Consider the following 23,814-nt stretch of genomic DNA (forward strand, 5'->3'; position numbering starts at 1 on the left):
GTGAGAGGGAAGGGTGGTGGGGGGGGGGGGAGAGTGAGAGGGAAGGGTGGTGGGGGGGGGGGGAGTGAGAGGGAAGGGTGGTGGTGGTGGGGGGGGAGTGAGAGGGAAGGGTGGTGAGGGGGGAGTGAGAGGGAAGGGTGGTGGGGGGGGGGGAGTGAGAGGGAAGGGTGGTGGGGGGGGGGGGGGAGTGAGAGGGAAGGGTGGTGGGGGGGGGGGGGGGGAGAGTGAGAGGGAAGGGTGGTGGGGGGGGGGGGGAGTGAGAGGGAAGGGTGGTGGGGGGGGGGGGGGAGTGAGAGGGAAGGGTGGTGGGGGTGGGGGGGAGTGAGAGGGAAGGGTGGTGGGGGGGGGGGGGGGGGGGGGGGGGGGGGAGTGAGAGGGAAGGGTGGTGGGGGGGGGGGGGGGGGGAGTGAGAGGGAAGGGTGGTGGGGTGGGGGGGAGTGAGAGGGAAGGGTGGTGGGGGGGGGGGGGGAGTGAGAGGGAAGGGTGGTGGGGGGGGGGGGGGGGGAGTGAGAGGGAAGGGTGGTGGGGGGGGGGGGGGGGAGTGAGAGGGAAGGGTGGTGGGGGGGGGGCGTTACCTTTGGACGTGGACGGTTGGGCTCCATCGTCGCTGCCGTTGGTTATGGCCGTACCGTCCTCTTCAGTGGGTTTTGGAGGTGCTTTGTCAGGGGCGTCTCCGACCACCTCGAACTCGACGTCCTTCTCCAGATCCTCGCTGCAAGTGACCGTCACAACACACAGGAAACTGGTCAGTGGCACACAGAATCCGGCACAACCTCAGAAACATAAACGCTCCTTATCCCCCCCGCCCGCGTGGCAGCGAGGCAGATGCACCGAGCTCCTGGTCTGCACTGAGTTTTTAAAAACTAATCCCAGCTGGGAACCTGCCATTTAACCCAACGCCCCAGTATCGAGAGCCGTGTACACCCCTCTCCTCAATACTGGAAAGGCTGGAGTCCAGGCTCTGGACAGGGCGAGACAACATTTGGCTGTGGTGTCGAATAGCCAGCTGTCACTCATGGTCTCGGCCCAGCGGAACGAGGTACCAGAGGGCGACCGGCCACCGTACAACCTCGCCACAGGAAAGAGTCAATGCCTTCAGGAGAAGGGCGGGAGGGAAGTGCAGAAAGATTGAGGCAAGGTCGAGGAATATCGGTTATAGAGACCATTGAGAGCAGCAAAGTTGACGTGACAGGGCTGGTTTCTCACCTGTGGAGGAGGGTCACAGTCAGGGTGTAGTCTTGTAAGAAATCGTCTACTTGAAGTCGGCTTCCATTGCGGATCCCAAACTCGGACAGGTTCCTGCCGTTGTTTGCTGGGGGGGGGGGAGATAATAAAATATACGTTAAGTACAAAATCTTCGCCAAGTTAACTCACCTCAGCCGGTGGTTGGCTGCCGTGTCCCTGGGCTAGTGATTGGAAGATCAGCCAAGGGCTCCCCACTTTTCATCATCCACCCACTGAATCCCGCTGGAACGCGAGGGCGCTGGGCAAGGGCGGCAAGAAGGGCAGCGTTGCAGCACAGAAACACACCACTGGCCCATCAAGTCAGCCGTGGCTCAGTGGGTCACCCACTTGCCTCAGTCAGAAGGTTGTGGGTTCAAGTCCCACTCTAGAGACTCCAGTACAAAATCCAGGCTGGCCCTCCCAGTGCAGTGCTGAGGGGAGCACTGCACCAATGTCTCTGTTAAGCTGCGCAACTGCACAGGGGTCTCGAAGGCCCGGGTAGCCCACTTGCTGGCTTCATAATGCAAAAACAAAAAGGTACTTGCATGGAAGTTTGAATGGTGTCCGCAGCCCGTTAAAGGGGCCACGCAGCCCGTTAAAGGGTCCACGTTCCCACCCCATGCCAAAAGATTTGGAGGGAAGATTGTGCTGCACTGTCAGAGGTGACACCTTTTGGATGAGACGTTAAGCCGAGACGTCAGGTGGATGTAAAAGATTCCAAGGCTCGATTCAAGGAAGAGTGGGGGGGGGTGGTCTCCCCAGTGTCCCGGCTCAGAGGCGAGAATGAGACCCACCGCCAGGTGAGTGAAAAGTGTGGGAAGAGGGCTGGAAATAAAAGATTTAAATAAAACTGCACGGTACCTTCTGTTTCTCCCTCCTCCGAGGAGATGAGGATAGTTCCCTTGCCATCTTCTATCTGCACATCCGGAGCCACCATTCCAAACTTATCCTTCAAAATCTGGAACAAAAACAGGGCAGCGATTCTGAATGCCAGAAGCGAATTAATGATCACAGAACCAGCGTTTTACATTAAATAACCTGGACACGGTCAACTTAAAACTGGGTGAAATGATCCAACAACAAGCACCGAGGAGCCTCGAACCTACACTTTAATGTCAATAGGCAAGGCCGGTTTGTTTAAAGGGGCACTTGACTGTGAGGCTCCCTCTTTAACATAAGGCCCTCCCATAATGGCTCAGAGATGTTATCCAAGTTGGGTGAAGGAGAACAGGAGGAGGCCGTTCAGCCCCTCGAGCCTCTTACACAGGAACAGGAGGAGGCCGTTCAGCCCCTCGAGCCTCTTACACAGGAACAGGAGGAGGCCATTCAGCCCCTCGAGCCTCTTACACAGGAACAGGAGGAGGCCGTTCAGCCCCTCGAGCCTCTTACACAGGAACAGGAGGAGGCCGTTCAACCCCTCGAGCCTGTTACACAGGAACAGGAGGAGGCCCATTCAGTCCCTCGAGCCTGTTACACAGGAACAGGAGGAGGCCGTTCAGCCCCTCGAGCCTCTTACACAGGAACAGGAGGAGGCCGTTCAGCCCCTCGAGCCTCTTACACAGGAACAGGAGGAGGCCGTTCAGCCCCTCGAGCCTCTTACACAGGAACAGGAGGCCCATTCAGTCCCTCGAGCCTGTTACACAGGAACAGGAGGCCCATTCAGTCCCTCGAGCCTGTTACACAGGAACAGGAGGAGGCCGTTCAGCTCCTCGAGCCTGTTCCACTCAATGAGATCCTGGCTGTTCTGTATCCTAACTCCATCCACGCACCATGATGTGATTGGGATTACGGAGACGTGGCTCCAGGATGAGCAGGGCTGGGAACTCAACATCCAGGCGTATTCAACATTCAGGAAGGATAGAATAAAAGGAAAAGGAGGTGGGGTAGCATTGCTGGTTAAGGAGGAGATTAAGGCAATAGTTAGGAAGGACATTAGCTTGGATGATGTGGAATCTATATGGGTAGAGCTGCAGAACACCAAAGGGCAAAAAACGTTAGTGGGAGTTGTGTACAGACCTCCAAACAGTAGTAGTGATGTTGGGGAGGGCATCAAACAGGAAATTAGGGGTGCGTGCAATAAAGGTGCAGCAGTTATAATGGGTGACTTTAATATGCACATAGATTGGGCTAACCAAACTGGAAGCAATACGGTGGAGGAGGATTTTCTGGAGTGCATAAGGGATGGTTTTTTAGACCAATATGTCGAGGAACCAACTAGGGGGGAGGCCATCTTAGACTGGGTGTTATGTAATGAGAAAGGATTAATTAGCAATCTCGTTGTGCGAGGCCCCTTGGGGAAGAGTGACCATAATATGGTGGAATTCTGCATTAGGATGGAGAATGAAACAGTTAATTCAGAGACCATGGTCCAGAACTTCAAGAAGGCTAACTTTGAAGGTATGAGGCGTGAATTGGCTGAGATGGATTGGCGAATGATACTTAAGGGGTTGACTGTGGATGGGCAATGGCAGACATTTAGAGACCGCATGGATGAACTACAACAATTGTACATTCCTGTCTGGCATAGAAATAAAAAAGGGAAGGTGGCTCAACCGTGGCTATCAAGGGAAATCAGGGATAGTATTAAAGCCAAGGAAGTGGCATACAAATTGGCCAGAAATAGCAGCGAACCTGGGGACTGGGAGAAATTTAGAACTCAGCAGAGGAGGACAAAGGGTTTGATTAGGGCAGGGAAAATGGAGTATGAGAAGAAGCTTGCAGGGAACATTAAGACGGATTGCAAAAGTTTCTATAGATATGTAAAGAGAAAAAGGTTAGTAAAGACAAATGTAGGTCCCCTGCAGTCAGAATCAGGGGAAGTCATAACGGGGAACAAAGAAATGGCGGACCAATTGAACAAGTACTTTGGTTCGGTATTCACGAAGGAGGACACGAACAACCTTCCGGTTATAAAAGGGGTCGGGGGGTCTAGTAAGGAGGAGGAACTGAGGGAAATCCTTATTAGCCGGGAAATTGTGTTGGGGAAATTGATGGGATTGAAGGCCGATAAATCCCCAGGGCCTGATGGACTGCATCCCAGAGTACTTAAGGAGGTGGCCTTGGAAATAGTGGATGCGTTGACAGTCATTTTCCAACATTCCATTGACTCTGGATCAGTTCCTATGGAGTGGAGGGTAGCCAATGTAACCCCACTTTTTAAAAAAGGAGGGAGAGAGAAAACAGGGAATTATAGACCGGTCAGCCTGACATCGGTAGTGGGTAAAATGATGGAATCAATTATTAAGGATGTCATAGCAGTGCATTTGGAAAGAGGTGACATGATAGGTCCAAGTCAGCATGGATTTGTGAAAGGGAAATCATGCTTGACAAATCTTCTGGAATTTTTTGAGGATGTTTCCAGTAGAGTGGATAAGGGAGAACCAGTTGATGTGGTATATTTGGACTTTCAGAAGGCGTTCGACAAGGTCCCACACAAGAGATTGATGTGCAAAGTTAGAGCACATGGGATTGGGGGTAGTGTACTGACATGGATTGAGAACTGGTTGTCAGACAGGAAGCAAAGAGTAGGAGTAAATGGGTACTTTTCAGAATGGCAGGCAGTGACTAGTGGGGTACCGCAAGGTTCTGTGCTGGGGCCCCAGCTGTTTACACTGTACATTAATGATTTAGATGAGGGGATTAAATGTAGTATCTCCAAATTTGCGGATGACACTAAGTTGGGTGGCAGTGTGAGCTGCGAGGAGGATGCTGTGAGGCTGCAGAGCGACTTGGATAGGTTAGGTGAGTGGGCAAATGCATGGCAGATGAAGTATAATGTGGATAAATGTGAGGTTATCCACTTTGGTGGTAAAAACAGAGAGACAGACTATTATCTGAATGGTGACAGATTAGGAAAAGGGGAGATGCAAAGAGACCTGGGTGTCATGGTACATCAGTCATTGAAGGTTGGCATGCAGGTGCAGCAGGCGGTTAAGAAAGCAAATGGCATGTTGGCCTTCATAGCAAGGGGATTTGAGTACAGTGGCAGGGAGGTGTTGCTACAGTTGTACAGGGCATTGGTGAGGCCACACCTGGAGTATTGTGTACAGTTTTGGTCTCCTAACCTGAGGAAGGACATTCTTGCTATTGAGGGAGTGCAGCGAAGGTTCACCAGACTGATTCCCGGGATGGCGGGACTGACCTATCAAGAAAGACTGGATCAACTGGGCTTGTATTCACTGGAGTTCAGAAGAATGAGAGGGGACCTCATAGAAACATATAAAATTCTGACGGGGTTAGACAGGTTAGATGCAGGAAGAATGTTCCCAATGTTGGGGAAGTCCAGAACCAGGGGTCACAGTCTAAGGATAAGGGGTAAGCCATTTAGGACCGAGATGCGGAGGAACTTCTTCACCCAGAGAGTGGTGAACCTGTGGAATTCTCTACCACAGAAAGTTGTTGAGGCCAATTCACTAAATATATTCAAAAAGGAGTTAGATGAGGTCCTTACTGCTAGGGGGATCAAGGGGCATGGCGAGAAAGCAGGAATGGGGTACTGAAGTTGAATGTTCAGCCATGAGCTCATTGAATGGCGGTGCAGGCTAGAAGGGCCGAATGGCCTACTCCTGCACCTATTTTCTATGTTTCTATGTTACCATGGCTCCATATCCTTTTATACCCGTGTCGAGCAATATTTTATTGCTCTCAGACTTAAAATGATTAATTGAGCGAGCATCGACTGCTTTCTGTGGGAGCTCCACACTGCTACCACCCTGTGTGTGAGGAAGTGTTTCCTGACTTCTCTCCTGAACGGCCTGGCCCTGATTTTAAGGTTATGTCCCCCAACAGCGGAAAAAAATTCTCTCTGTCTACCCTATCCATTTCTTTCCAAATACTAAAACCCTCAATCAGATCACCCCTAAACCTTCTATATTCCAGACAATATAAGCTCTCCTCATAATCTAACATTTGGATGCCCTGGTAACGTTCGGCTAAATCTGCACTGCGCACTTTCCAAGGCCAATATATCCTCCCTAAGGTGCGGTGCCGGAACTGCTCACAGTGAGGGAGTGAGGGGAGGGTGAAGGGACGGTGAGAATAGGAAAAGAGGGAGATGGGAGGGGGGGGGGGGAACGAGAGTCGGCGGAACAAGAGGAGTGGGGGGGGACGACGAGATGAGGAGGGGGGCGACGAGAAGAGGGGTTAACTTGGGAACGAGGGGGGGGTGGGGAGGGAAGGAGAGAACGGGGGGGGGGGAGGGAGAGAGAACGGGGGGGAAGGGGCGGCGAGAACGGGGGGGAAGGGCGGAGAGAACGGGGGGGAGGGGCGGAGAGAACGGGGGGGAGGGGCGGAGAGAACGGGGGGGAGGGGCGGAGAGAACGGGGGGGAGGGGGAGAGAAGGGGAGAGAACGGGGGGGAGGGGGAGAGAACGGGGGGGAGGGGGAGAGAACGGGGGGGGGAGGGGGAGAGAACGGGGGGGGAGGGGGAGAGAACGGGGGGGGAGGGGGAGAGGGGGGGGGAGGGGGAGAGAACGGGGGGGGAGGGGGAGAGAACGGGGGGGGAGGGGGAGAGAACGGGGGGGGAGGGGGAGAGAACGGGGGGGGAGGGGGAGAGAACGGGGGGGGAGGGGGAGAGAACGGGGGGGGAGGGGGAGAGAACGGGGGGGAGGGGGAGAGAACGGGGGGGAGGGGGAGAGAACGGGGGGGAGGGGGAGAGAACGGGGGGGAGGGGGAGAGAACGGGGGGGAGGGGGAGAGAACGGGGGGGAGGGGGAGAGAACGGGGGGGAGGGGGAGAGAACGGGGGGGAGGGGGAGAGAACGGGGGGGAGGGGGAGAGAACGGGGGGGAGGGGGAGAGAACGGGGGGGAGGGGGAGAGAACGGGGGGGAGGGGGAGAGAACGGGGGGAGGGGGAGAGAACGGGGGGGAGGGGGAGAGAACGGGGGGGAGGGGGAGAGAACGGGGGGGAGGGGGAGAGAACGGGGGGGAGGGGGAGAGAACGGGGGGGAGGGGGAGAGAACGGGGGGAGGGGGAGAGAACGGGGGGGAGGGGGAGAGAACGGGGGGGAGGGGGAGAGAACGGGGGGGAGGGGGAGAGAACGGGGGGGAGGGGGAGAGAACGGGAGGGGGAGGGGGAGAGAACGGGGGGGGAGGGGGAGAGAACGGGGGGGGAGGGGGAGAGAACGGGGGGGGAGGGGGAGAGAACGGGGGGGAGGGGGAGAGAACGGGGGGGAGGGGGAGAGAACGGGGGGGAGGGGGAGAGAACGGGGGGGAGGGGGAGAGAACGGGGGGGAGGGGGAGAGAACGGGGGGAGGGGGAGAGAACGGGGGGAGGGGGAGAGAACGGGGGGGAGGGGGAGAGGACGGGGGGGAGGGGGAGAGAACGGGGGGAGGGGGAGAGAAACGGGGGGGAGGGGGAGAGAACGGGGGGGAGGGGGAGAGAACGGGGGGGAGGGGAGAGAACGGGGGGAGGGGAGAGAACGGGGGGAGGGGGAGAGAACGGGGGAGGGGAGAGAACGGGGGGAGGGGGAGAGAACGGGGGGAGGGGAGAGAACGGGGGGGAGGGGGAGAGAACGGGGGGGAGGGGAGAGAACGGGGGGAGGGGAGAGAACGGGGGGGAGGGGGGAGAGAACGGGGGGAGGGGGAGAGAACGGGGGGGGAGGGGGAGAGAACGGGGGGGAGGGGGAGAGAACGGGGGGGAGGGGGAGAGAACGGGGGGGGAGGGGGAGAGAACGGGGGGGAGGGGGAGAGAACGGGGGGGAGGGGGAGAGAACGGGGGGGGAGGGGGAGAGAACGGGGGGAGGGGGAGAGAACGGGGGGGAGGGGGAGAGAACGGGGGGGAGGGGGAGAGAACGGGGGGGGAGGGGGAGAGAACGGGGGGGAGGGGAGAGAACGGGGGGAGGGGGAGAGAACGGGGGGAGGGAGAGAACGGGGGGAGGGGGAGAGAACGGGGGAGGAGGGGAGAGAACGGGGGGAGGGGGAGAGAACGGGGGGGAGGGGGAGAGAACGGGGGGGAGGGGGAGAGAACGGGGGGGAGGGGGAGAGAACGGGGGGGAGGGGGAGAGAACGGGGGGGAGGGGGAGAGAACGGGGGGGAGGGGGAGAGAACGGGGGGGAGGGGGAGAGAACGGGGGGGAGGGGGAGAGAACGGGGGGGAGGGGGAGAGAACGGGGGGGAGGGGGAGAGAACGGGGGGGAGGGGGAGAGAACGGGGGGGAGGGGGAGAGAACGGGGGGGAGGGGGAGAGAACGGGGGGGAGGGGGAGAGAACGGGGGGGAGGGGGAGAGAACGGGGGGAGGGGGAGAGAACGGGGGGGAGGGGGAGAGAACGGGGGGAGGGGGAGAGAACGGGGGAGGGAGGGAGGGGCAGAGAACGGGGGGGGGGGGGGGGGGGAAGGAGAGGTGTCACAATATTCCATTTGCGAGCTGGGATGGCGGTGAGATTGCCAGGAAGCCACGGTACCAATGTTTCGGTAAAGCTTCGCAACACTCCAGCGGTCCCGTGCAGCCGGCTTTTAAATCGAAAAAAATGCACCTTTGGGAACAAGGCCAGGTACCCCTCCAATTTGCATAACACACACAAGGCTTTACCCGGTCCTGTAACAGCTGCACGGAGACTGTGTGAGTGTTGAGTTTGACTGTCACTTCGGGCTTGATGGAGCACACATAGCAGTTGGGGTTCGGCGGGTCCAGCGTACATGGAACCAGCAACTTCTTCCGCGGGTTTGGCTGCTTGTTCAAAAAGATCTAAACACACAAACAGTCAATGATTAAAAAATGCTGATACGAAACAAGGCGCCTGTGTTATTAAACTGGAAAATTCACAACCTATTCGCCAGAGAATAAAATTAAGTTCTCTCTGTAAATATTTATTCTCTTGCCAATTCCCCAACCTAGCTAGAAGTGCTGAGACCCCTCCTGCTCTGTGGGGCTTTAGTGATATCCCGATGGTGCTTTCCCCATAAAGATATTATGGGAACCCACATTACTCAGTATTTACAGCACAGAAACAGGCCATCTGGCCCAACTGGTCTCTACCGGTGTTTATCATAGAATCATAGAAATTTACAGCACGGATGGAGGCCATTCAGCCCATCATGTCCGCGTCGGCCGACCAAGAGCTACCCAGCCTAATCCCACTTTCCAGCTCTCGGTCCATAGCCCTGCAGGTTACGGCACTTCAGGTGCACATCCAAGTATTTATAAAATGTGGTGAGGGTTTCTGCCTCTACCACCCTTTCAGGCAGTGAGTTCCAGACCCCCACTTCTTAATCATACCCCCTGGGTGAAGACATTTCCCCATTTATCTCCTCTAAACCTCCCCCCAATTACTTTAAATCTATGTCCCCTGGTTGTTGACCCCTCTGCCAAGGGAAACAGGTCCTTCCTATCCAGGCCCCTCATCATTTTATACACCTCAATCAGGTCTCCCCTCAGCCTCCTCTGTTCCAAAGAAAACAGACCCAGCACCTTTCCCCATAGCCAAAATTCTCCAGTCCAGCCAACATTCTTGTAAATCTCCTCTGCACCCTTTCCAATGCAATCACATCTTTCCTGTAATGTGGTGACCAGAACTGCACACAGTACTCCAGCTGTGGCCTAACCAGTGTTTTATACAGTTCAAGCAAAACCTCCTTGCTCTTATATTTCATGCCTCGATTAATAAAAGGAAAGTATTCCATATGCCTTCTCAATCGCTTTATCTACCTGGCCTGCAACCTTCAGGGGTCTGTAGACCTACACTCCAAGGTCCCTTTGTTCCTCTACACTTCTCAGTGTCCTACCATTTAATGTGTATTCCCTTTCCTTGTTAGCCCTCCCCAAATGCATTAACTCACACTTATCCAGATTGAATTCCATTTGCCACTGTTCTGCCCACCTGATCGGTACATTGATATCTTCCTGCAGTCTACAGCTTTCTTCTTCATTATCAACCACACAGTCTATTCTAGTGTCATCTGTAAACTTCTTAATCATATCCCCAACATTCATAGAAACATAGAAAATAGGTGCAGGAGCAGGCCATTCGGCCCTTCTAGCCTGCACCGCCATTCAATGAGTTCATGGCTGAACATGCAACTTCAGTACCCCATTCCTGCTTTCTCACCATACCCCTTGATCCCCCTAGTAGTAAGGACTTCATCTAACTCCTTTTTGAATATATTTAGTGAATTGGCCTCAACAACTTTCTGTGGTAGAGAATTCCACAGCTTCACCAGTCTCTGAGTGAAGAAATTCCTCCTCATCTCAGTCCTAAATGGCTTCCCCCTTATCCTTAGACTGTGTCCCCTGGTTCTGGACTTCCCCAACATTGGGAACATTCTTCCTGCATCTAACCTGTCTAACCCCGTCAGAATTTTAAACGTTTCTATGAGGTCCCCTCTCATTCTTCTGAACTCCAGTGAATACAAGCCCAGTTGATCCAGTCTTTCTTGATAGGTCAGTCCCGCCATCCCGGGAATCAGTCTGGTGAACCTTCGCTGCACTCCCTCAATAGCAAGAATGTCCTTCCTCAGGTTAGGAGACCAAAACTGTACACAATACTCCAGGTGTGGCCTCACCAAGGCCCTGTACAATTGTAGCAACACCTCCCTGCCCTTGTACTCAAATCCCCTCGCTATGAAGGCCAACATGCCATTTGCTTTCTTAACCGCCTGCTGTACCTGCATGCCAACCTTCAATGACTGATGTACCATGACACCCAGGTCTCGTTGCACCTCTCCTTTTCCTAATCTGTCACCATTCAGATAATAGTCTGTCTCTCTGTTTTTACCACCAAAGTGGATAACCTCACATTTATCCACATTATACTTCATCTGCCATGCATTTGCCCACTCACCTAACCTATCCAAGTCGCTCTGCAGCCTCATAGAATCCTCCTTGCAGCTCACACTGCCACCCAACTTAGTGTCATCCGCAAATTTGGAGATACTACATTTAATCCCCTCGTCTAAATCATTAATGTACAGTGTAAACAGCTGGGGCCCCATTGTTATATACCACAAAAGGCAAGGGACCCAGTACTGAGCCCTGCAGAACGCCACTGGAAACATCCTTCCAGCCACAAAAACACCCCTCAACCATTACTCTTTGCTTCCTGCCTCTGAGCCAATTTTGGATCCAATTTGCCCTGGATCCCATGGGCTTTTATTTTTGTGACCTGTCTGCCATGTGGGACCTTATCAAAAACTTTGCTAAATCCATATATACTACATCGTACGCACTGCTCTCATCGACCCTCCTCAAAAAATTCAATCAAGTTAGTCAGTTCTGACAAAGGGTCATTGATTTGAAACTCTGCTTCTCTCCACAGACGCTGCCTGACCCGCTGAGATTTCCAGCATTTTCTGTTTTTATTCCAGACTCCAGCATCCGTGGTATTTTGCTTTTGTATTGCTGTAGTCAGACATGACCTTCCCGTAACAAATCCATGCTGACTGTCCTTGATTAATCGATGTCTTTCCAAATGAAGATTTATCCTGTCCCTCAGGACTTTTCCCAATCATTTTCCCACCACTGAGTTTCGGCTGACTGGCCTGTAATTACTCAGTCTATTCCTTTCTTCCTTTTTAAACAAAGGTACGTTAGCAGTGTTCCAGCACCATAACTAGCCAGAGAGGATTGGAAAATGATGGTCAAGAGCCTCTGCTATTGTCTCTTTTGTTTCTTTTAATAGCCTGGGATACATTTCATCCGGGCCTGGGGATTTATTCACTTTCAAGCACCTTATGCTCCACACAAGCCTCCTGCTATCCTTATTAGATTAGGAGGAACATTACCCCCACCCTATGCCAGATTTCACTAAGATATAATGGATTATCTAATGGATTAATGTATCCCACACCAAAAAAGATGGGCGCTATTTTATTATTATTTAAAGCAAAACTCAGTGGGTATCAAGTTTTTAAAGTTATACTGCACCTGATCTCTCAAACATCTCAACACGCTTCACATACAATGATTTACGACAAAGTACAGCAAGTGCTGTGGCTGACTCCTAACTGTCCTCTGAAAAGGCCCAGCCAGACACTCAGTTGTGTCAAAATCTGGTCAACCAGGGATGGGCAATAAATGGCAGGCGTGGTTTAACCTCAACAACTCATCACCCCAATGTTCCCCTTGAGTTGTGCAGCTGCGCAATGCTCTCGAGCTCCCGTGCAGCCGGCTCACCAGCTTTTAAAAGCAAAAACTCCGCCTGCGCGGAAATTTGAAAGGGCTGCACAGCCCAATAAAACAATGTAGCACTTCCCTCCGCACTGCACTGGAGTCCTTGGTCTCAGCGCTGAATCCCACCATCACAACTATAAATTCAACAGTGTCCGACACACCCAGGCACACAATTGGGAGCAACGTGCTCAGTTGACTATGTTACAAACTCAAGCCTCCCTCACACGCCACTTATGAAGGTGCCTAGAACACGAGGGGAAGGTTCACCGCCCAGGGAAGCCTGTGTGCGCGGAGCTCAAGCTGCCGAACTGGCTTTCTCTCCCTAGTTCTCCCGCCGCCCGAGACTCGTTCCCAGACACTTACTGTCCTGCACTGCTCCACATTTCCTGAGAGGATCTTCAGGCCTTCCAACACGATCAGGCCGGCGATCACTGCGTTCGTGGTGGCGATCGCTGGGATGATGTTCCCTGCCATGGCTGTGGGCAAGATACGCAAATTAATGGGAAGGCTGATTTAAAACTCGAAGACAGAAGGTTCGGTCACTGCCGATTCAGTGCATCAATGCGACGTATTGGAGTTTTGCAGCCGAGGATTCCACCTGTTTGCTCCCCTGGGGTTTCGCTCCGCAGGCACTAGACATTCTCCAATACCCCAACCTGGTGGCTCCCCTTCACGGGTGACCCTGGGCACTGAGCACCAGTAGCCCAGCTGACGGAGAAGGGCGTTTCAACCGAGCCCAGTGCTGACCCCACACGCACACTTCCCACAGGGGTCACCGGATCTCGATCAGGAGCAGGAACACAGCTCAATTTTCCCCCCACTCCCTAACCGAGACCGCCAAGGCCAATTTGAACCACAGCTCCCGTTTCATACTCTCTCTACACCGACCTTCAACTCCCAGGCTCGAGGCCTCTGCCAGTGCAGCTCTGGACCTGGCCACCAGCAATGAGAGCTGCAGCGACCAGTCAGTGCGTCAAAGATTGAAACATATAGGATTCTGAGGGGCATTGGCAGGGTAGATGCTGAGAGGTTGTTTCCCCTGGCTGGAGAGTCCAAAATTAGGGGGCACAGTCTCAGGATAAGGGGTCGGCAATTTAAGACTGAATTTCTTCACTCAAGAGGGTTGTGAGTCTTTGGAATTCTCTACCACAGAGGATGCTGAATCGTTGAGTATATTCAAGGCTGAGATGGATAGTTTGTTGGCCTCGAGGGGAACCAAGGAATGTGGGGACCGGGCGGGAAAGTGGAGTTAAGGTCGAAGATCAGCCATGATCTTATTGAATGGCGGAGGAGCAGGCTTGAGGGGCTGCATGGCCTACTCCTGCTCCTGTTTCTTATGTTCTTGAAGGATACAGAATCCACCGTGAAAAGGACAGTAATGATTCCACTTGTTAAAGCCCCTGCACTGCCAACCTCTTGCTGTTGTTTCAATGAGAAGAGCGATTTGCTTATCACACCACAACACTGCCACCTGCCAACACACACTGGTATTTATGGGTTATTTGTACTCTCTCTTTCTCGAACACCGATTTATAGACACCAACCAACTGGTCCGAGTAGCCATTTTCATGCCTGAATACATGAAAGACATTTCACCCACCAGCAGTATTACGAAGTACTTACAGCACAGAAACAGGTCCGTGCCGGTGTTTATACTCCACACGAGCCTCCTCGTCATCTCACCCTATCCTTCTATTCCTTTCTTCCTCGTGTTTATCCAGCTTCCTCTTAAATGCATCTGTGCTATTCACCTCAACCCCTCCCTGTAGCAGCGAGTTCCACATTCTCTCCACTCCCTGGGTAAAGAAGTTTCTCCTGAATTCCCTATTGGATTTATCAGTCACTGCCTTTTATTTATGGGCCCCGAGTTCTGGTCTCCCCCACAAGAGGAGCGTTCAGGCACTATAGAGTGTAGGAATGAATGGGTGGGGAGTTGCAGAATCCCTATAGAGGTCAGGCCCAAAATGAACACAGACTTCCTTGTGCCTCAGGTGTGGTACTGACACACACGAGACCGTGAAGGTGGCAGGTTTAATTCCTGGTGTGTGCTGAATGAGCTGATCACTGCCAAGGTGTCTGGGTGCTCTGAAAGGGGGCTCAAGAACAGGGTAACCGCTGCAACAATGAACCTCAACGTTTAAGGTAAGGGGGAGAAATGTCAGACAACGTTCCCGCTGCTGATAACTATCCAGTGCCTCCTGGAAGTGAAAAGCATATTAGGAGTACTGAGTATGATTCAACGAACCCTGTCTGGGGTATCACTGCATTAAAACTTTACACAACATAATAATTAGGAGCAGGAGTAGGCCATATGGCCCCTCGAGCCTGCTCCACCATTCAGTATCATGTCTGATCATTGACCTCAACTCCACTTTCCTGCCTGATCCCCATATGCCTTGATTCCCTTAGTGTCGAAAAATCTATCGATCGCAGTCTTGAATATACTCATTTAACATCCACAGCCCTCTGGGGCAGAGAATTCCAAAGATTCACCACCCTCTGAGTGAAGAAATTCCTCCTCATCTCAGTCCTAAATGGCCGACCCCTTATCCCGAGACTATGCCCCCATTTCTACTCTCCAGCCCGGGGAAAACAACCTCCCCGCATCTACCGTCAAACCCCTCAGAATCACCTCTCATTCTTCTAAACTCCAGAGAGTATAGATCCATCCTACGCAATATCTCCTCACAGAACATGCCTCTCATATCAGGAATCAATCGAGTGAGCCTTCGTCGCACCGCCTGTAAGGCAAGTATGTCCTTCCTCAGATATGGAGACTGAAACTGTGTGCAGTACTCCAGGTGTGGCCTCAGCAAAACCCTGTACAGTTGTAGCAAAGCTTACATTTCACATCAAACTTGCTCTTCATGTTCATGCTGAAGATGTGCATCCGCAGGTTGGCAGCTGCAGTCACAAAGTTCATGGCGGGGGTATCATCCTGTCAACGCAATCAATGAGGGAAACAAATTTAATCTGTCTCTGAAAGAATGTGTGCACGAGTGTGTAAAATAAAATATACGTAACACCATCTCTCATCCATTCCTTTGTTACCTCCAGATTTGACTATTCCAACGCTCTCCTGGCCGGCCTCCCACCTTGCATCCTCCGTAAACTTGAGCTCCTCGAAAACTCGGCTGTCCCGTGTCCTAGCTCGCAACATCCCGTCCACCCATCACGTCCCTACACTCGCTGACTGGTTCCCAGTCCAGCAACACCTCAATTTTAAAATTATCACCCTCGTTTTCAAATCCCTCCATGGCCTCGCCCCATCTCGTCTCTGTAACTTCCTCCAGCCCCACAACCCCACGAGATCTCTGCGCTCCTCAATTCTGGACTCTTGCATATCCCCGATTTCCATCGCTCCACAATTGGTGGCCGTGCCTTCAGCTGCCTGGGCCCCAAGCTCTGGAATTCCCTCCCTAAACCTGTCCACCTTCCTACCTCTCTATCTTCCTCGCTCCTTAAAAACCTACCGTGACCAAGCTTTTGGTCACCTGTCCCAATATCTCATGTGGTTCGGTGTCAAATTTTGTTTGATAATCACCCCTGTGAAGCCCAACCACGTTAAAGGCGCTATACAAATGCAAAGTGTTGTCACAAATATTTTACAAGGCTCGATCACGTTTGTGGATTGTACAGCGGTCTCCCTATGACTCCTGATTTCTTGCTCTTCCGAGAAGCACAATCTTGGATCTACCCAGGAGCACTCCCTCCCCTCTCAGAGACTCAATAACCCCAGCACTGCCTTTACACCATGAGGTCCTCTCTCAGCTTGCTCAAGAGACTGTCAACCTGATGATCTCACAAACCGCAATATAACCTGAATCCTGTGTCTCAATCGCTGTGTCCCACAGAACCTTACAGCAGAGAAGCCAGCCATTCGGCCCATCATGCCCATATTGCCCCTTGTCCACACTATCCACAAACATGGCAGCAGCTTCTACATGTACACACTGCTAATACGAAGCTCTAGCTCTCAATCTACGTCTGTCGGTCCCTCACCTGTCTCTGTGCTGTCAGACCGTTTGTACACTCGGCAAATCCCTGGATGAGACCTAACTTCCTACCGCTCAACATCAGGAAGACTGAAGCCATCGTCTTTGGCCCCCACACAAAAATAAGCTCCATCCTCCCTCTGGTTAAACCAAACGGTTTGCATTCAGCATCCTGTCCGACCTGAGCTTTAAACCCCGTCTCCTATCAAACACCAAGACCAGTGTCCCGGGGTATGGGGGTTCAGGCACTGTATAAATGCCGGGAGTGGTGATCAGTGTCCCGTGGTGTGGGGGTTCAGGCAGTGTATAAATGCCGGGAGTGGTGATCAGTGTCCCGGGGTGTGGAGGTTCAGGCAGTGTATAAATGCCGGGAGTGGTGATCAGTGTCCCGTGGTGTGGGGGTTCAAGGCAGTGTATAAATGCCGGGAGTGGTGATCAGTGTCCCGTGGTGTGGGGGTTCAAGGCAGTGTATAAATGCCGGGAGTGGTGATCAGTGTCCTGTGGTGTGGGGGTTCAGGCAGTGTATAAATGCCGGGAGTGGTGATCAGTGTCCCGTGGTGTGGGGGTTCAAGGCAGTGTATAAATGCCCGGAGTGGTGATCAGTGTCCCGTGGTGTGGGGGTTTGACGGAGCTCTGCCTGCTGGGGAACCCAGCTCCCTTGCAGGCTGCTCAGTGATAGGTCGGTGCCCTCCTTTCCTTCAAAATAGAGCCTTCTTGCCACAATTTCTGCTCACAACCTGCAAACCTGTGAACGGCTACAATAACGTGTGGGTTATGGAACTGGATTGGCAACACAGAGTTGTGAAGAATGACCACAGAAGCGGCCGCATTGTTGTAAAAAAAACCTTCCATTTCTACAGCGCCTTTCACAACCACCAGACATCCCAAAGCGTGTTGCAGCCAATGAAATACTTTTAAAATGTGGTCACTGTTGTAATGTAGGAAACGTGGCCGCCAATTTGCAATGTGACAAATGTTAGCCAGGAGACCAGGGTCAACTCACCTGCTCCTCTTCAAAGTGGTGCCATGGGATCTTTTACATCCACACGAGAGCAAACCGGCCCTCGGTTTAACGTCTCACCCGAAAGACGGCACCTCTGACAGTGTAGCACTCCCTCAGTGCTGCATTGGAGTGTCAGCCTAGATTTATGTGCTCAAGTGTCGGGAATTGAACACACGATCTTCTGATTCAAGAGACGAGAGTGCTATCCACTGAGCCACGGCTGACACTTAAAAACGCACTAATGTCCTTCAAGAAAGGGAGCCTGCCACCCCTAGCAACTGGTCCCAGTTACATACTGCGTGGTTGATGCTGAAAGCGCTCAGAACCTCCCGAGCAATGATCCTTGCAGAGGCAGCCCATCACCGGCACCAAGCCAGTGTCGCCACAACCCGAGAACAAATTAAAAACAGCGTAATCTGCTGCCAATGAATAAAGATGGACAAAGCGCCCTTTGTCCTTCTCAGTGTGGTGTCAAAAGACCGTCTCTGGGCTGTCCCGGGGTTGAACTGTGGCCACAGGCAATGGTAGGGATGATTTCATTACCCCGCGCTCCCAATCCAATCGCCGGCCCGCATTCCCTTTCCACTGGCACTTTTACCAGAGTGATTGTGGAATATGTAAACATTCTCCGACTCATTCCAGAAGAAGCTTTCGCCCCATGAGCACATAACCTAGGCTGACATTCCAGTGTGGTACTGAGGGAGCGCTGCACTGTCGGAGAGGCAGTACTGAGGGAGTGCTGCACTGTCGGAGGGGCAGTACTGAGGGAGTGCTGCACTGTTGGAGGGGCAGTACTGAGGGAGTGCCTCACTGTCGGAGGGGCAGTACTGAGGGAATGCCTCACTGTCAGAGGGGCAGTACTGAGGGAGTGCTGCACTGTTGGAGGGGCAGTACTGTGGGAGCGCTGCACTGTCGGAGGGGCTGTACTAAGGGAGTGCCGCACTGTCGGAGGGGCAGTACTGAGGGAGCGCCGCACTGTCGGAGGGGTAGTACTGAGGGAGCACTACACTGTCGGAGGGGCAGTACTGAGGGAGTGCTGCACTGTTGGAGGGGCAGTACTGTGGGAGCGCTGCACTGTCGGAGGGGCTGTACTAAGGGAGTGCCGCACTGTCGGAGGGGCAGTACTGAGGGAGCGCCGGACTGTCGGAGGGGTAGTACTGAGGGAGCACTGCACTGTCGGAGGGGCAGTACTGAGGGAGCGCCGCACTGTCGGAGGGGTAGTACTGAGGGAGCACTGCACTGTCGGAGGGGCAGTACTGAGGGAGTGCCTCACTGTCGGAGGGGCAGTACTGAGGGAGTGCCTCACTGTCAGAGGGGCAGTACTGAGGGAGTGCTGCACTGTTGGAGGGGCAGTACTGTGGGAGCGCTGCACTGTCGGAGGGGCTGTACTAAGGGAGTGCCGCACTGTCGGAGGGGCAGTACTGAGGGAGCGCCGCACTGTCGGAGGGGTAGTACTGAGGGAGCACTGCACTGTCGGAGGGGCAGTACTGAAGGAGTGCTGCACTGTTGGAGGGGCAGTACTGTGGGAGCGCTGCACTGTCGGAGGGGCTGTACTAAGGGAGTGCCGCACTGTCGGAGGGGCAGTACTGAGGGAGCACTGCACTGTCGGAGGGGCAGTACTGAGGGAGCACTGCACTGTCGGAGGGGCAGTACTGAGGGAGCGCTGCAGTGTTGGAGGGGCAGTACTGAGGGAGTACTGCTCTGTCGGAGGGGCAGTACTGAGGGAGTGTTGCACTGTCGGAGGGGCAATACTGAGGGAGTACTGCTCTGTCGGAGGGGCAGTACTGTGGGAGTGCTGCACTGTCGGAGAGCTGGTACTGAAGGAGTGCTGCACTGTCAGAGGGGCAGTACTGAGGGAGTGCTGCAGTGTCGGAGGGGCAATACTGAGGGAGTACTGCACTGTCGGATGAGACGTTAAAATGAGAGCTCGTCTGCCATCTCAGTTGGACGTAAAAGATCCCATGGCACTATTTGGAAGAGGAGTAGGGAAGCTCTCCCCGGCATTCTGGCCAATATTTATCTTTCAACCACGAAAACAGATTATCCGCTCATTATCACAGTGCTACTTGTGGGAGATTGTTGTGCGCAAATTGGCTGCCTCGCTTCCTATATTACAAGTAACGGCCTGTGAAGCGCGTTGGGACTTCCTGAGGTTGTGAAAGGCGCAATATAAATGCAAGTCTTTCTTAGTCTGGGCTGAATTTTAACCCAGATCCTAATTCCGTAACCTGACTCAATACTCCCTCTAATTAATGTCGATCCCTGAGTGCAGTCTAAACAATATCAACTTTTTTTAAACTTAGGAAACAAGCAATATTAAAAGGTGCCCAGCCTCACCTTGTCCCAGACCAGCTCCCCTCCGTCGCCTTTCTCAGCCAATCGGGCTTTGAGGTGATCAACACTCTGAGCAAACAGGTGTGCGTAGCTCTTCACATCCAGGACTTGCTGGTCCTTCAGGCCAGCCTGAGAGGTGCCTGTTTGCGGCAGCGTCGTGCTGGTCTCTAAACAATAAGAACAATATATTCACAACGGCTGCAGGGCAGAGGAAAAGTATTGCGCAGTTAATCTTCAGGGTTAAAGCCCACTCCACAGTGCAGGATGGTGGATAAAGTTATAGGAGAAATATTAGTCGAGGCATGGAATACAAGAGCAAGGAGGTTATGCTTGAACTGTATAAAACACTGGTTAGGCCGCAGCTGGAGTACTGTGTGCACCACATTACAGGAAAGATATGATTGCACTAGAGAGGGTACAGAGTAGATTTACAAGGATGTTGCCTGGATTGGATAATTTTGGCTATGAGGAAAGATTGGAGATGCTGGGTCTGTTTTCTTTGGACAGAGGAGGCTGAGGGGAGACCTGATTGAGGTGTATAAAATTATGAGGGGCCTGGATAGAGTGGATAAGAAGGACCTATTTCCTTTAGCAGAGGGGGCATAGATTTCAAGTAATTGGGAGGAGGTTTAGAGGAAATATAAGGGGTAATTTCTTCACCCAGAGGGTGGTGGGGGTCTGGAACTCACTGCCTGAAAGGGTGGTAGAGGCAGAAACCCTCACCACATTTAAAAAATACTTGGATGTGCACCTGAAGTGCCGTAACCTACAGGGCTACGGACCGACAGCTGGAAAGTGGGATTAGGCTGGATAGCTCTTGATCAGCCGGCGCGGACACGATGGGATGAAATGGCTTCCTTCCGTGCTGTATAATACAGAAGTCAGTGCTAATATTTTTGCATTACGAGAATGTATTCTGTATGATAGAGATTAACACATGGTTCAGGTTGCCTCGTTAGGATTCCACAGGGAAATGCTCAGTAAGCAGGCTTCAGGTTGATGGAATTCAAGAAGAACCAAAGGTTTGTGCAAGAATTATAGTTTAGAGACAACACTCTAGGCTTCAACTGTTAGTATTCTGTTAAGGAATGATGTTTATAACCAGGCAAAACTGCTATCTTTTGCATAAACGACACCCATATTCCAGTGAGAATGGGGAGAACATGGTGCGACATCGCCATCTACTGGTGCAGCAGTGTGTGACACGTAAAGATCACATGACAATAATCTCGGCATTGATTCGGTTTAGAAACAGCGTAGAAGGCGGCCATTCCGGCTGACAAAGAGCCGCACGGCCCTCGGTCAGCAGCCCTAAAGGTCACATACAAACCCATGAACAGTGACGGAAAGGCAAAGAGCACCCAGCCCAACCAGTCCGCCCCACACAACTGCGACACCCCCCACACTGAAACACTCCACCCCAACCGGAGCCATGTGATCCATTGGGAGAGGCAAAAACCAGCTAAAAACCCAGGCCAATTTAGGGAGAAAAAAATCTGGGAAAATTCCTCGCCGACCCATGCAATCGAAACTAGTCCAGGAGATCACCCTGGCCGTATTCTATTCCCTCTGTACTTATCATTATATCTGCTCCGCCCAACAAAAGGTCATCCAGTCTAATCCCAATTACCAGCTCTAGGTCTGTAACCCTGCAGGTTACTGCACTTTAAGTGCCCATCCAACCATCTCTTAAAAGTGGTGAGGGTTTCTGCATCCACCACTCTTCCAGGCAGCGAGTTCCAGATCCCCACAACCCTCTATGTAAAGAAGCCCCACCCCCCCTCAAATCCCCTCTAAACCTTCCACCAACCACCTTAAAACTATACCCCCTCATAATAGACCTCTCCACCAATGGAAATAGACCCTTACTATCCACTATGTTCAGGCCCCTCAATATTTTGTACACCTCAATGAGGTCTCCTCTCAACCCCCTCTGTTCCAATGAGAACAAACCCAGCCTATCCAATCTGTCCTCATAACTAAGATTCTCCATTCCAGGCAGCATCCTAGTAAATCTCCTCTGCACCCACTCTAGTGCAATCACTCCCTTTCTGTAATACGGTGACCAGAACTGCACGCAGTACTCCAGCTGTGGCCTAACCAATGTATTATACAATTTAAGCATAACCTCCCTGCTTTTATATTCTATGCCTCGGCCAATAAAGGCAAGCATTCCGTATGCCTTCTTAACCACCTTAACCACCTGGCCTGCTACTTTCAAGGATCTGTGGACAAGCACTCCAAGGTCCCTTTGTTTATCTACACTATTACGTGGCCTACTGCTTAATGTGTATACCCTTTCCTTATTAGCCCTCCCCAAGTGCATCACCTCACACTTCTCTGAATTAAATTCCATTTGCCCCTGCTCTGCCCACCTGACCAGCAGATTGATATCCTCCTGCAGCCCATGACTTTCCTCTTCATCATCAACCACACAGCCAATTTTAGTGTCGTCTGCAAACATTTTAATCATACTCCCTATATTCAAATCTAAATCGTTGATATATACCACAAAAAGCAAAGGATCCAGTACTGAGCCCTGCGGAACCCCACTGGAAACATCCTTCCAGTCACAAAAACATCCATCAATCATTACCCTTTGCTTCCTACCTCCAAGCCAATGTTAGATCCAACTTGCCACTTTGCCCTTCATCCCATGGGCTTTAAACTTCATTACCAGTCTACCATGTGGGACCTTATCAAAAGCGTTGCTAAAGTCCATATATACTACATCGTACGCGCTACCCTTATTAATCTTCTTGGTTACCTCCTCAAAAAATTCAATCAGGTTAGTCAAACACGATCTTCCCTTAATAAATCCATGCTGACTGTCCCTAATTAATCCTTGCCTTTTCAAATATAGATTTATCCTGTCTTTCAGGATTTTTTCCAATAATTTTCTCACCACTGAGGTTAGGCTGACAGGCCTGTAATTACTCGGCCTATCCCTTTCTCCCTCCTTAAACAAGGGTACTACATTAGCAGTCCTCCAATCCTCCGGCACCATGCCCATATCCAAAGAGGACTGGAAAATGATGATCAAGGCCTCTGCTATTTCCTCTTTTACTTCGCTCAACAGCCTGGTGTGCATTTCATCCGGGCCTGGGGACTTATCTACTTTCAAAGCTGCTAAACCCTTAATACTTCCTCTCACTATATTTATTTCATCCAGAATATCACACTCCTCTTTGATAGCAGTATCTGCATTACTTCTTTCCTTTGTGAAAACAGATGCAAAGTATTCGTTAAGAACCCTACCAACATCTTCGCCTCCACACAAAGATTACCCTCATGGTCTCTAATAGGCCCAACCCTTTCTTTAGTTACCCTCTTACTCTTAATATATTTATAGAACGAACAGCTTAGGGTTTTCCTTAATTTTACTGGCCAAGAATTTCTCGTGCTCTCTCTTAGCATTCCTAATATCCTTTTTAATTTTGCCTCTTAACTTTCTATATTCCTCTAAAGATTCTATAGTATTTAGCTGTTGGTATATGACATAAGCGTCCCTTTTTTTCTTAATCTTCCTCTGTAAGTCTCTAGTCCACCATGGCTAAATCACTCCTTAACTTAGCAAAATTAGCTTTTCCCCAATTCGGAACTTTTATTCCAGGCCGATTCTTGTCCTTATCCATAACCAACTTGAATCTGACTGAATTATGGTCACTGGCACCCAAGTGCTCCCCCACTAATACCCCTTCAACCGGCCCAGCTTCATTCCCCAAAACTAGATCCAAGACCGCCCCCTCTCACGTTGGGCTTGCTACATACTGACTAAAAAAGTTCTCGAACGCATTTCAAAAATTCCGCACCCTCTATACCCTTCACACTAAATTTGTCCCAATCAATATTTGGATAATTAAAATCCCCTACTATTACTGCCCTATGGTTTTTGGACTTCACAGCAATTTGCCGACATATTTGCTCCTCTATCTCCCTCCCACTGTTTGGGGGTCTATAATACACGCCCAGCAGTGTGATCGCCCCTTTTCTATTTTTCAATTCGACCCATATGGCTTCATTTGAGTTTAGAGCAAGTCGTTTGACATTTGACATCTTGGTGTATAAATAGGCTCCCCCCCTTCAGTAATATTTTGGTATTCTGCGCTGAGAACACGACAGGATTGATTAATAGTTAGCAGACCCGATGGATATCCTAC

The 23,814-nt window shown here is 52.0% G+C and overlaps 1 protein-coding gene across 1 annotated transcript in view; it reads right to left on the reverse strand.

The window, feature by feature from the left end:
* uba2 (ubiquitin-like modifier activating enzyme 2) overlaps positions 1–23,814 on the reverse strand; it is a 53,443-nt gene that overhangs the window by 6,684 nt on the left and 22,945 nt on the right. The window contains exons 10-16 of the mRNA XM_070896874.1: positions 19,658–19,821; positions 15,167–15,260; positions 12,686–12,798; positions 8,747–8,902; positions 2,086–2,182; positions 1,207–1,312; positions 576–712 (exon numbers count right to left, since the gene is read on the reverse strand). Coding sequence (XP_070752975.1) covers positions 576–712; positions 1,207–1,312; positions 2,086–2,182; positions 8,747–8,902; positions 12,686–12,798; positions 15,167–15,260; positions 19,658–19,821 — 867 coding nt within the window. The remainder of the gene's footprint in view (positions 1–575; positions 713–1,206; positions 1,313–2,085; positions 2,183–8,746; positions 8,903–12,685; positions 12,799–15,166; positions 15,261–19,657; positions 19,822–23,814) is intronic.

Source organism: Pristiophorus japonicus, chromosome 13, assembly GCF_044704955.1.
Source record: "Pristiophorus japonicus isolate sPriJap1 chromosome 13, sPriJap1.hap1, whole genome shotgun sequence".
In the NCBI taxonomy this organism is placed as follows: domain Eukaryota; kingdom Metazoa; phylum Chordata; class Chondrichthyes; family Pristiophoridae; genus Pristiophorus; species Pristiophorus japonicus.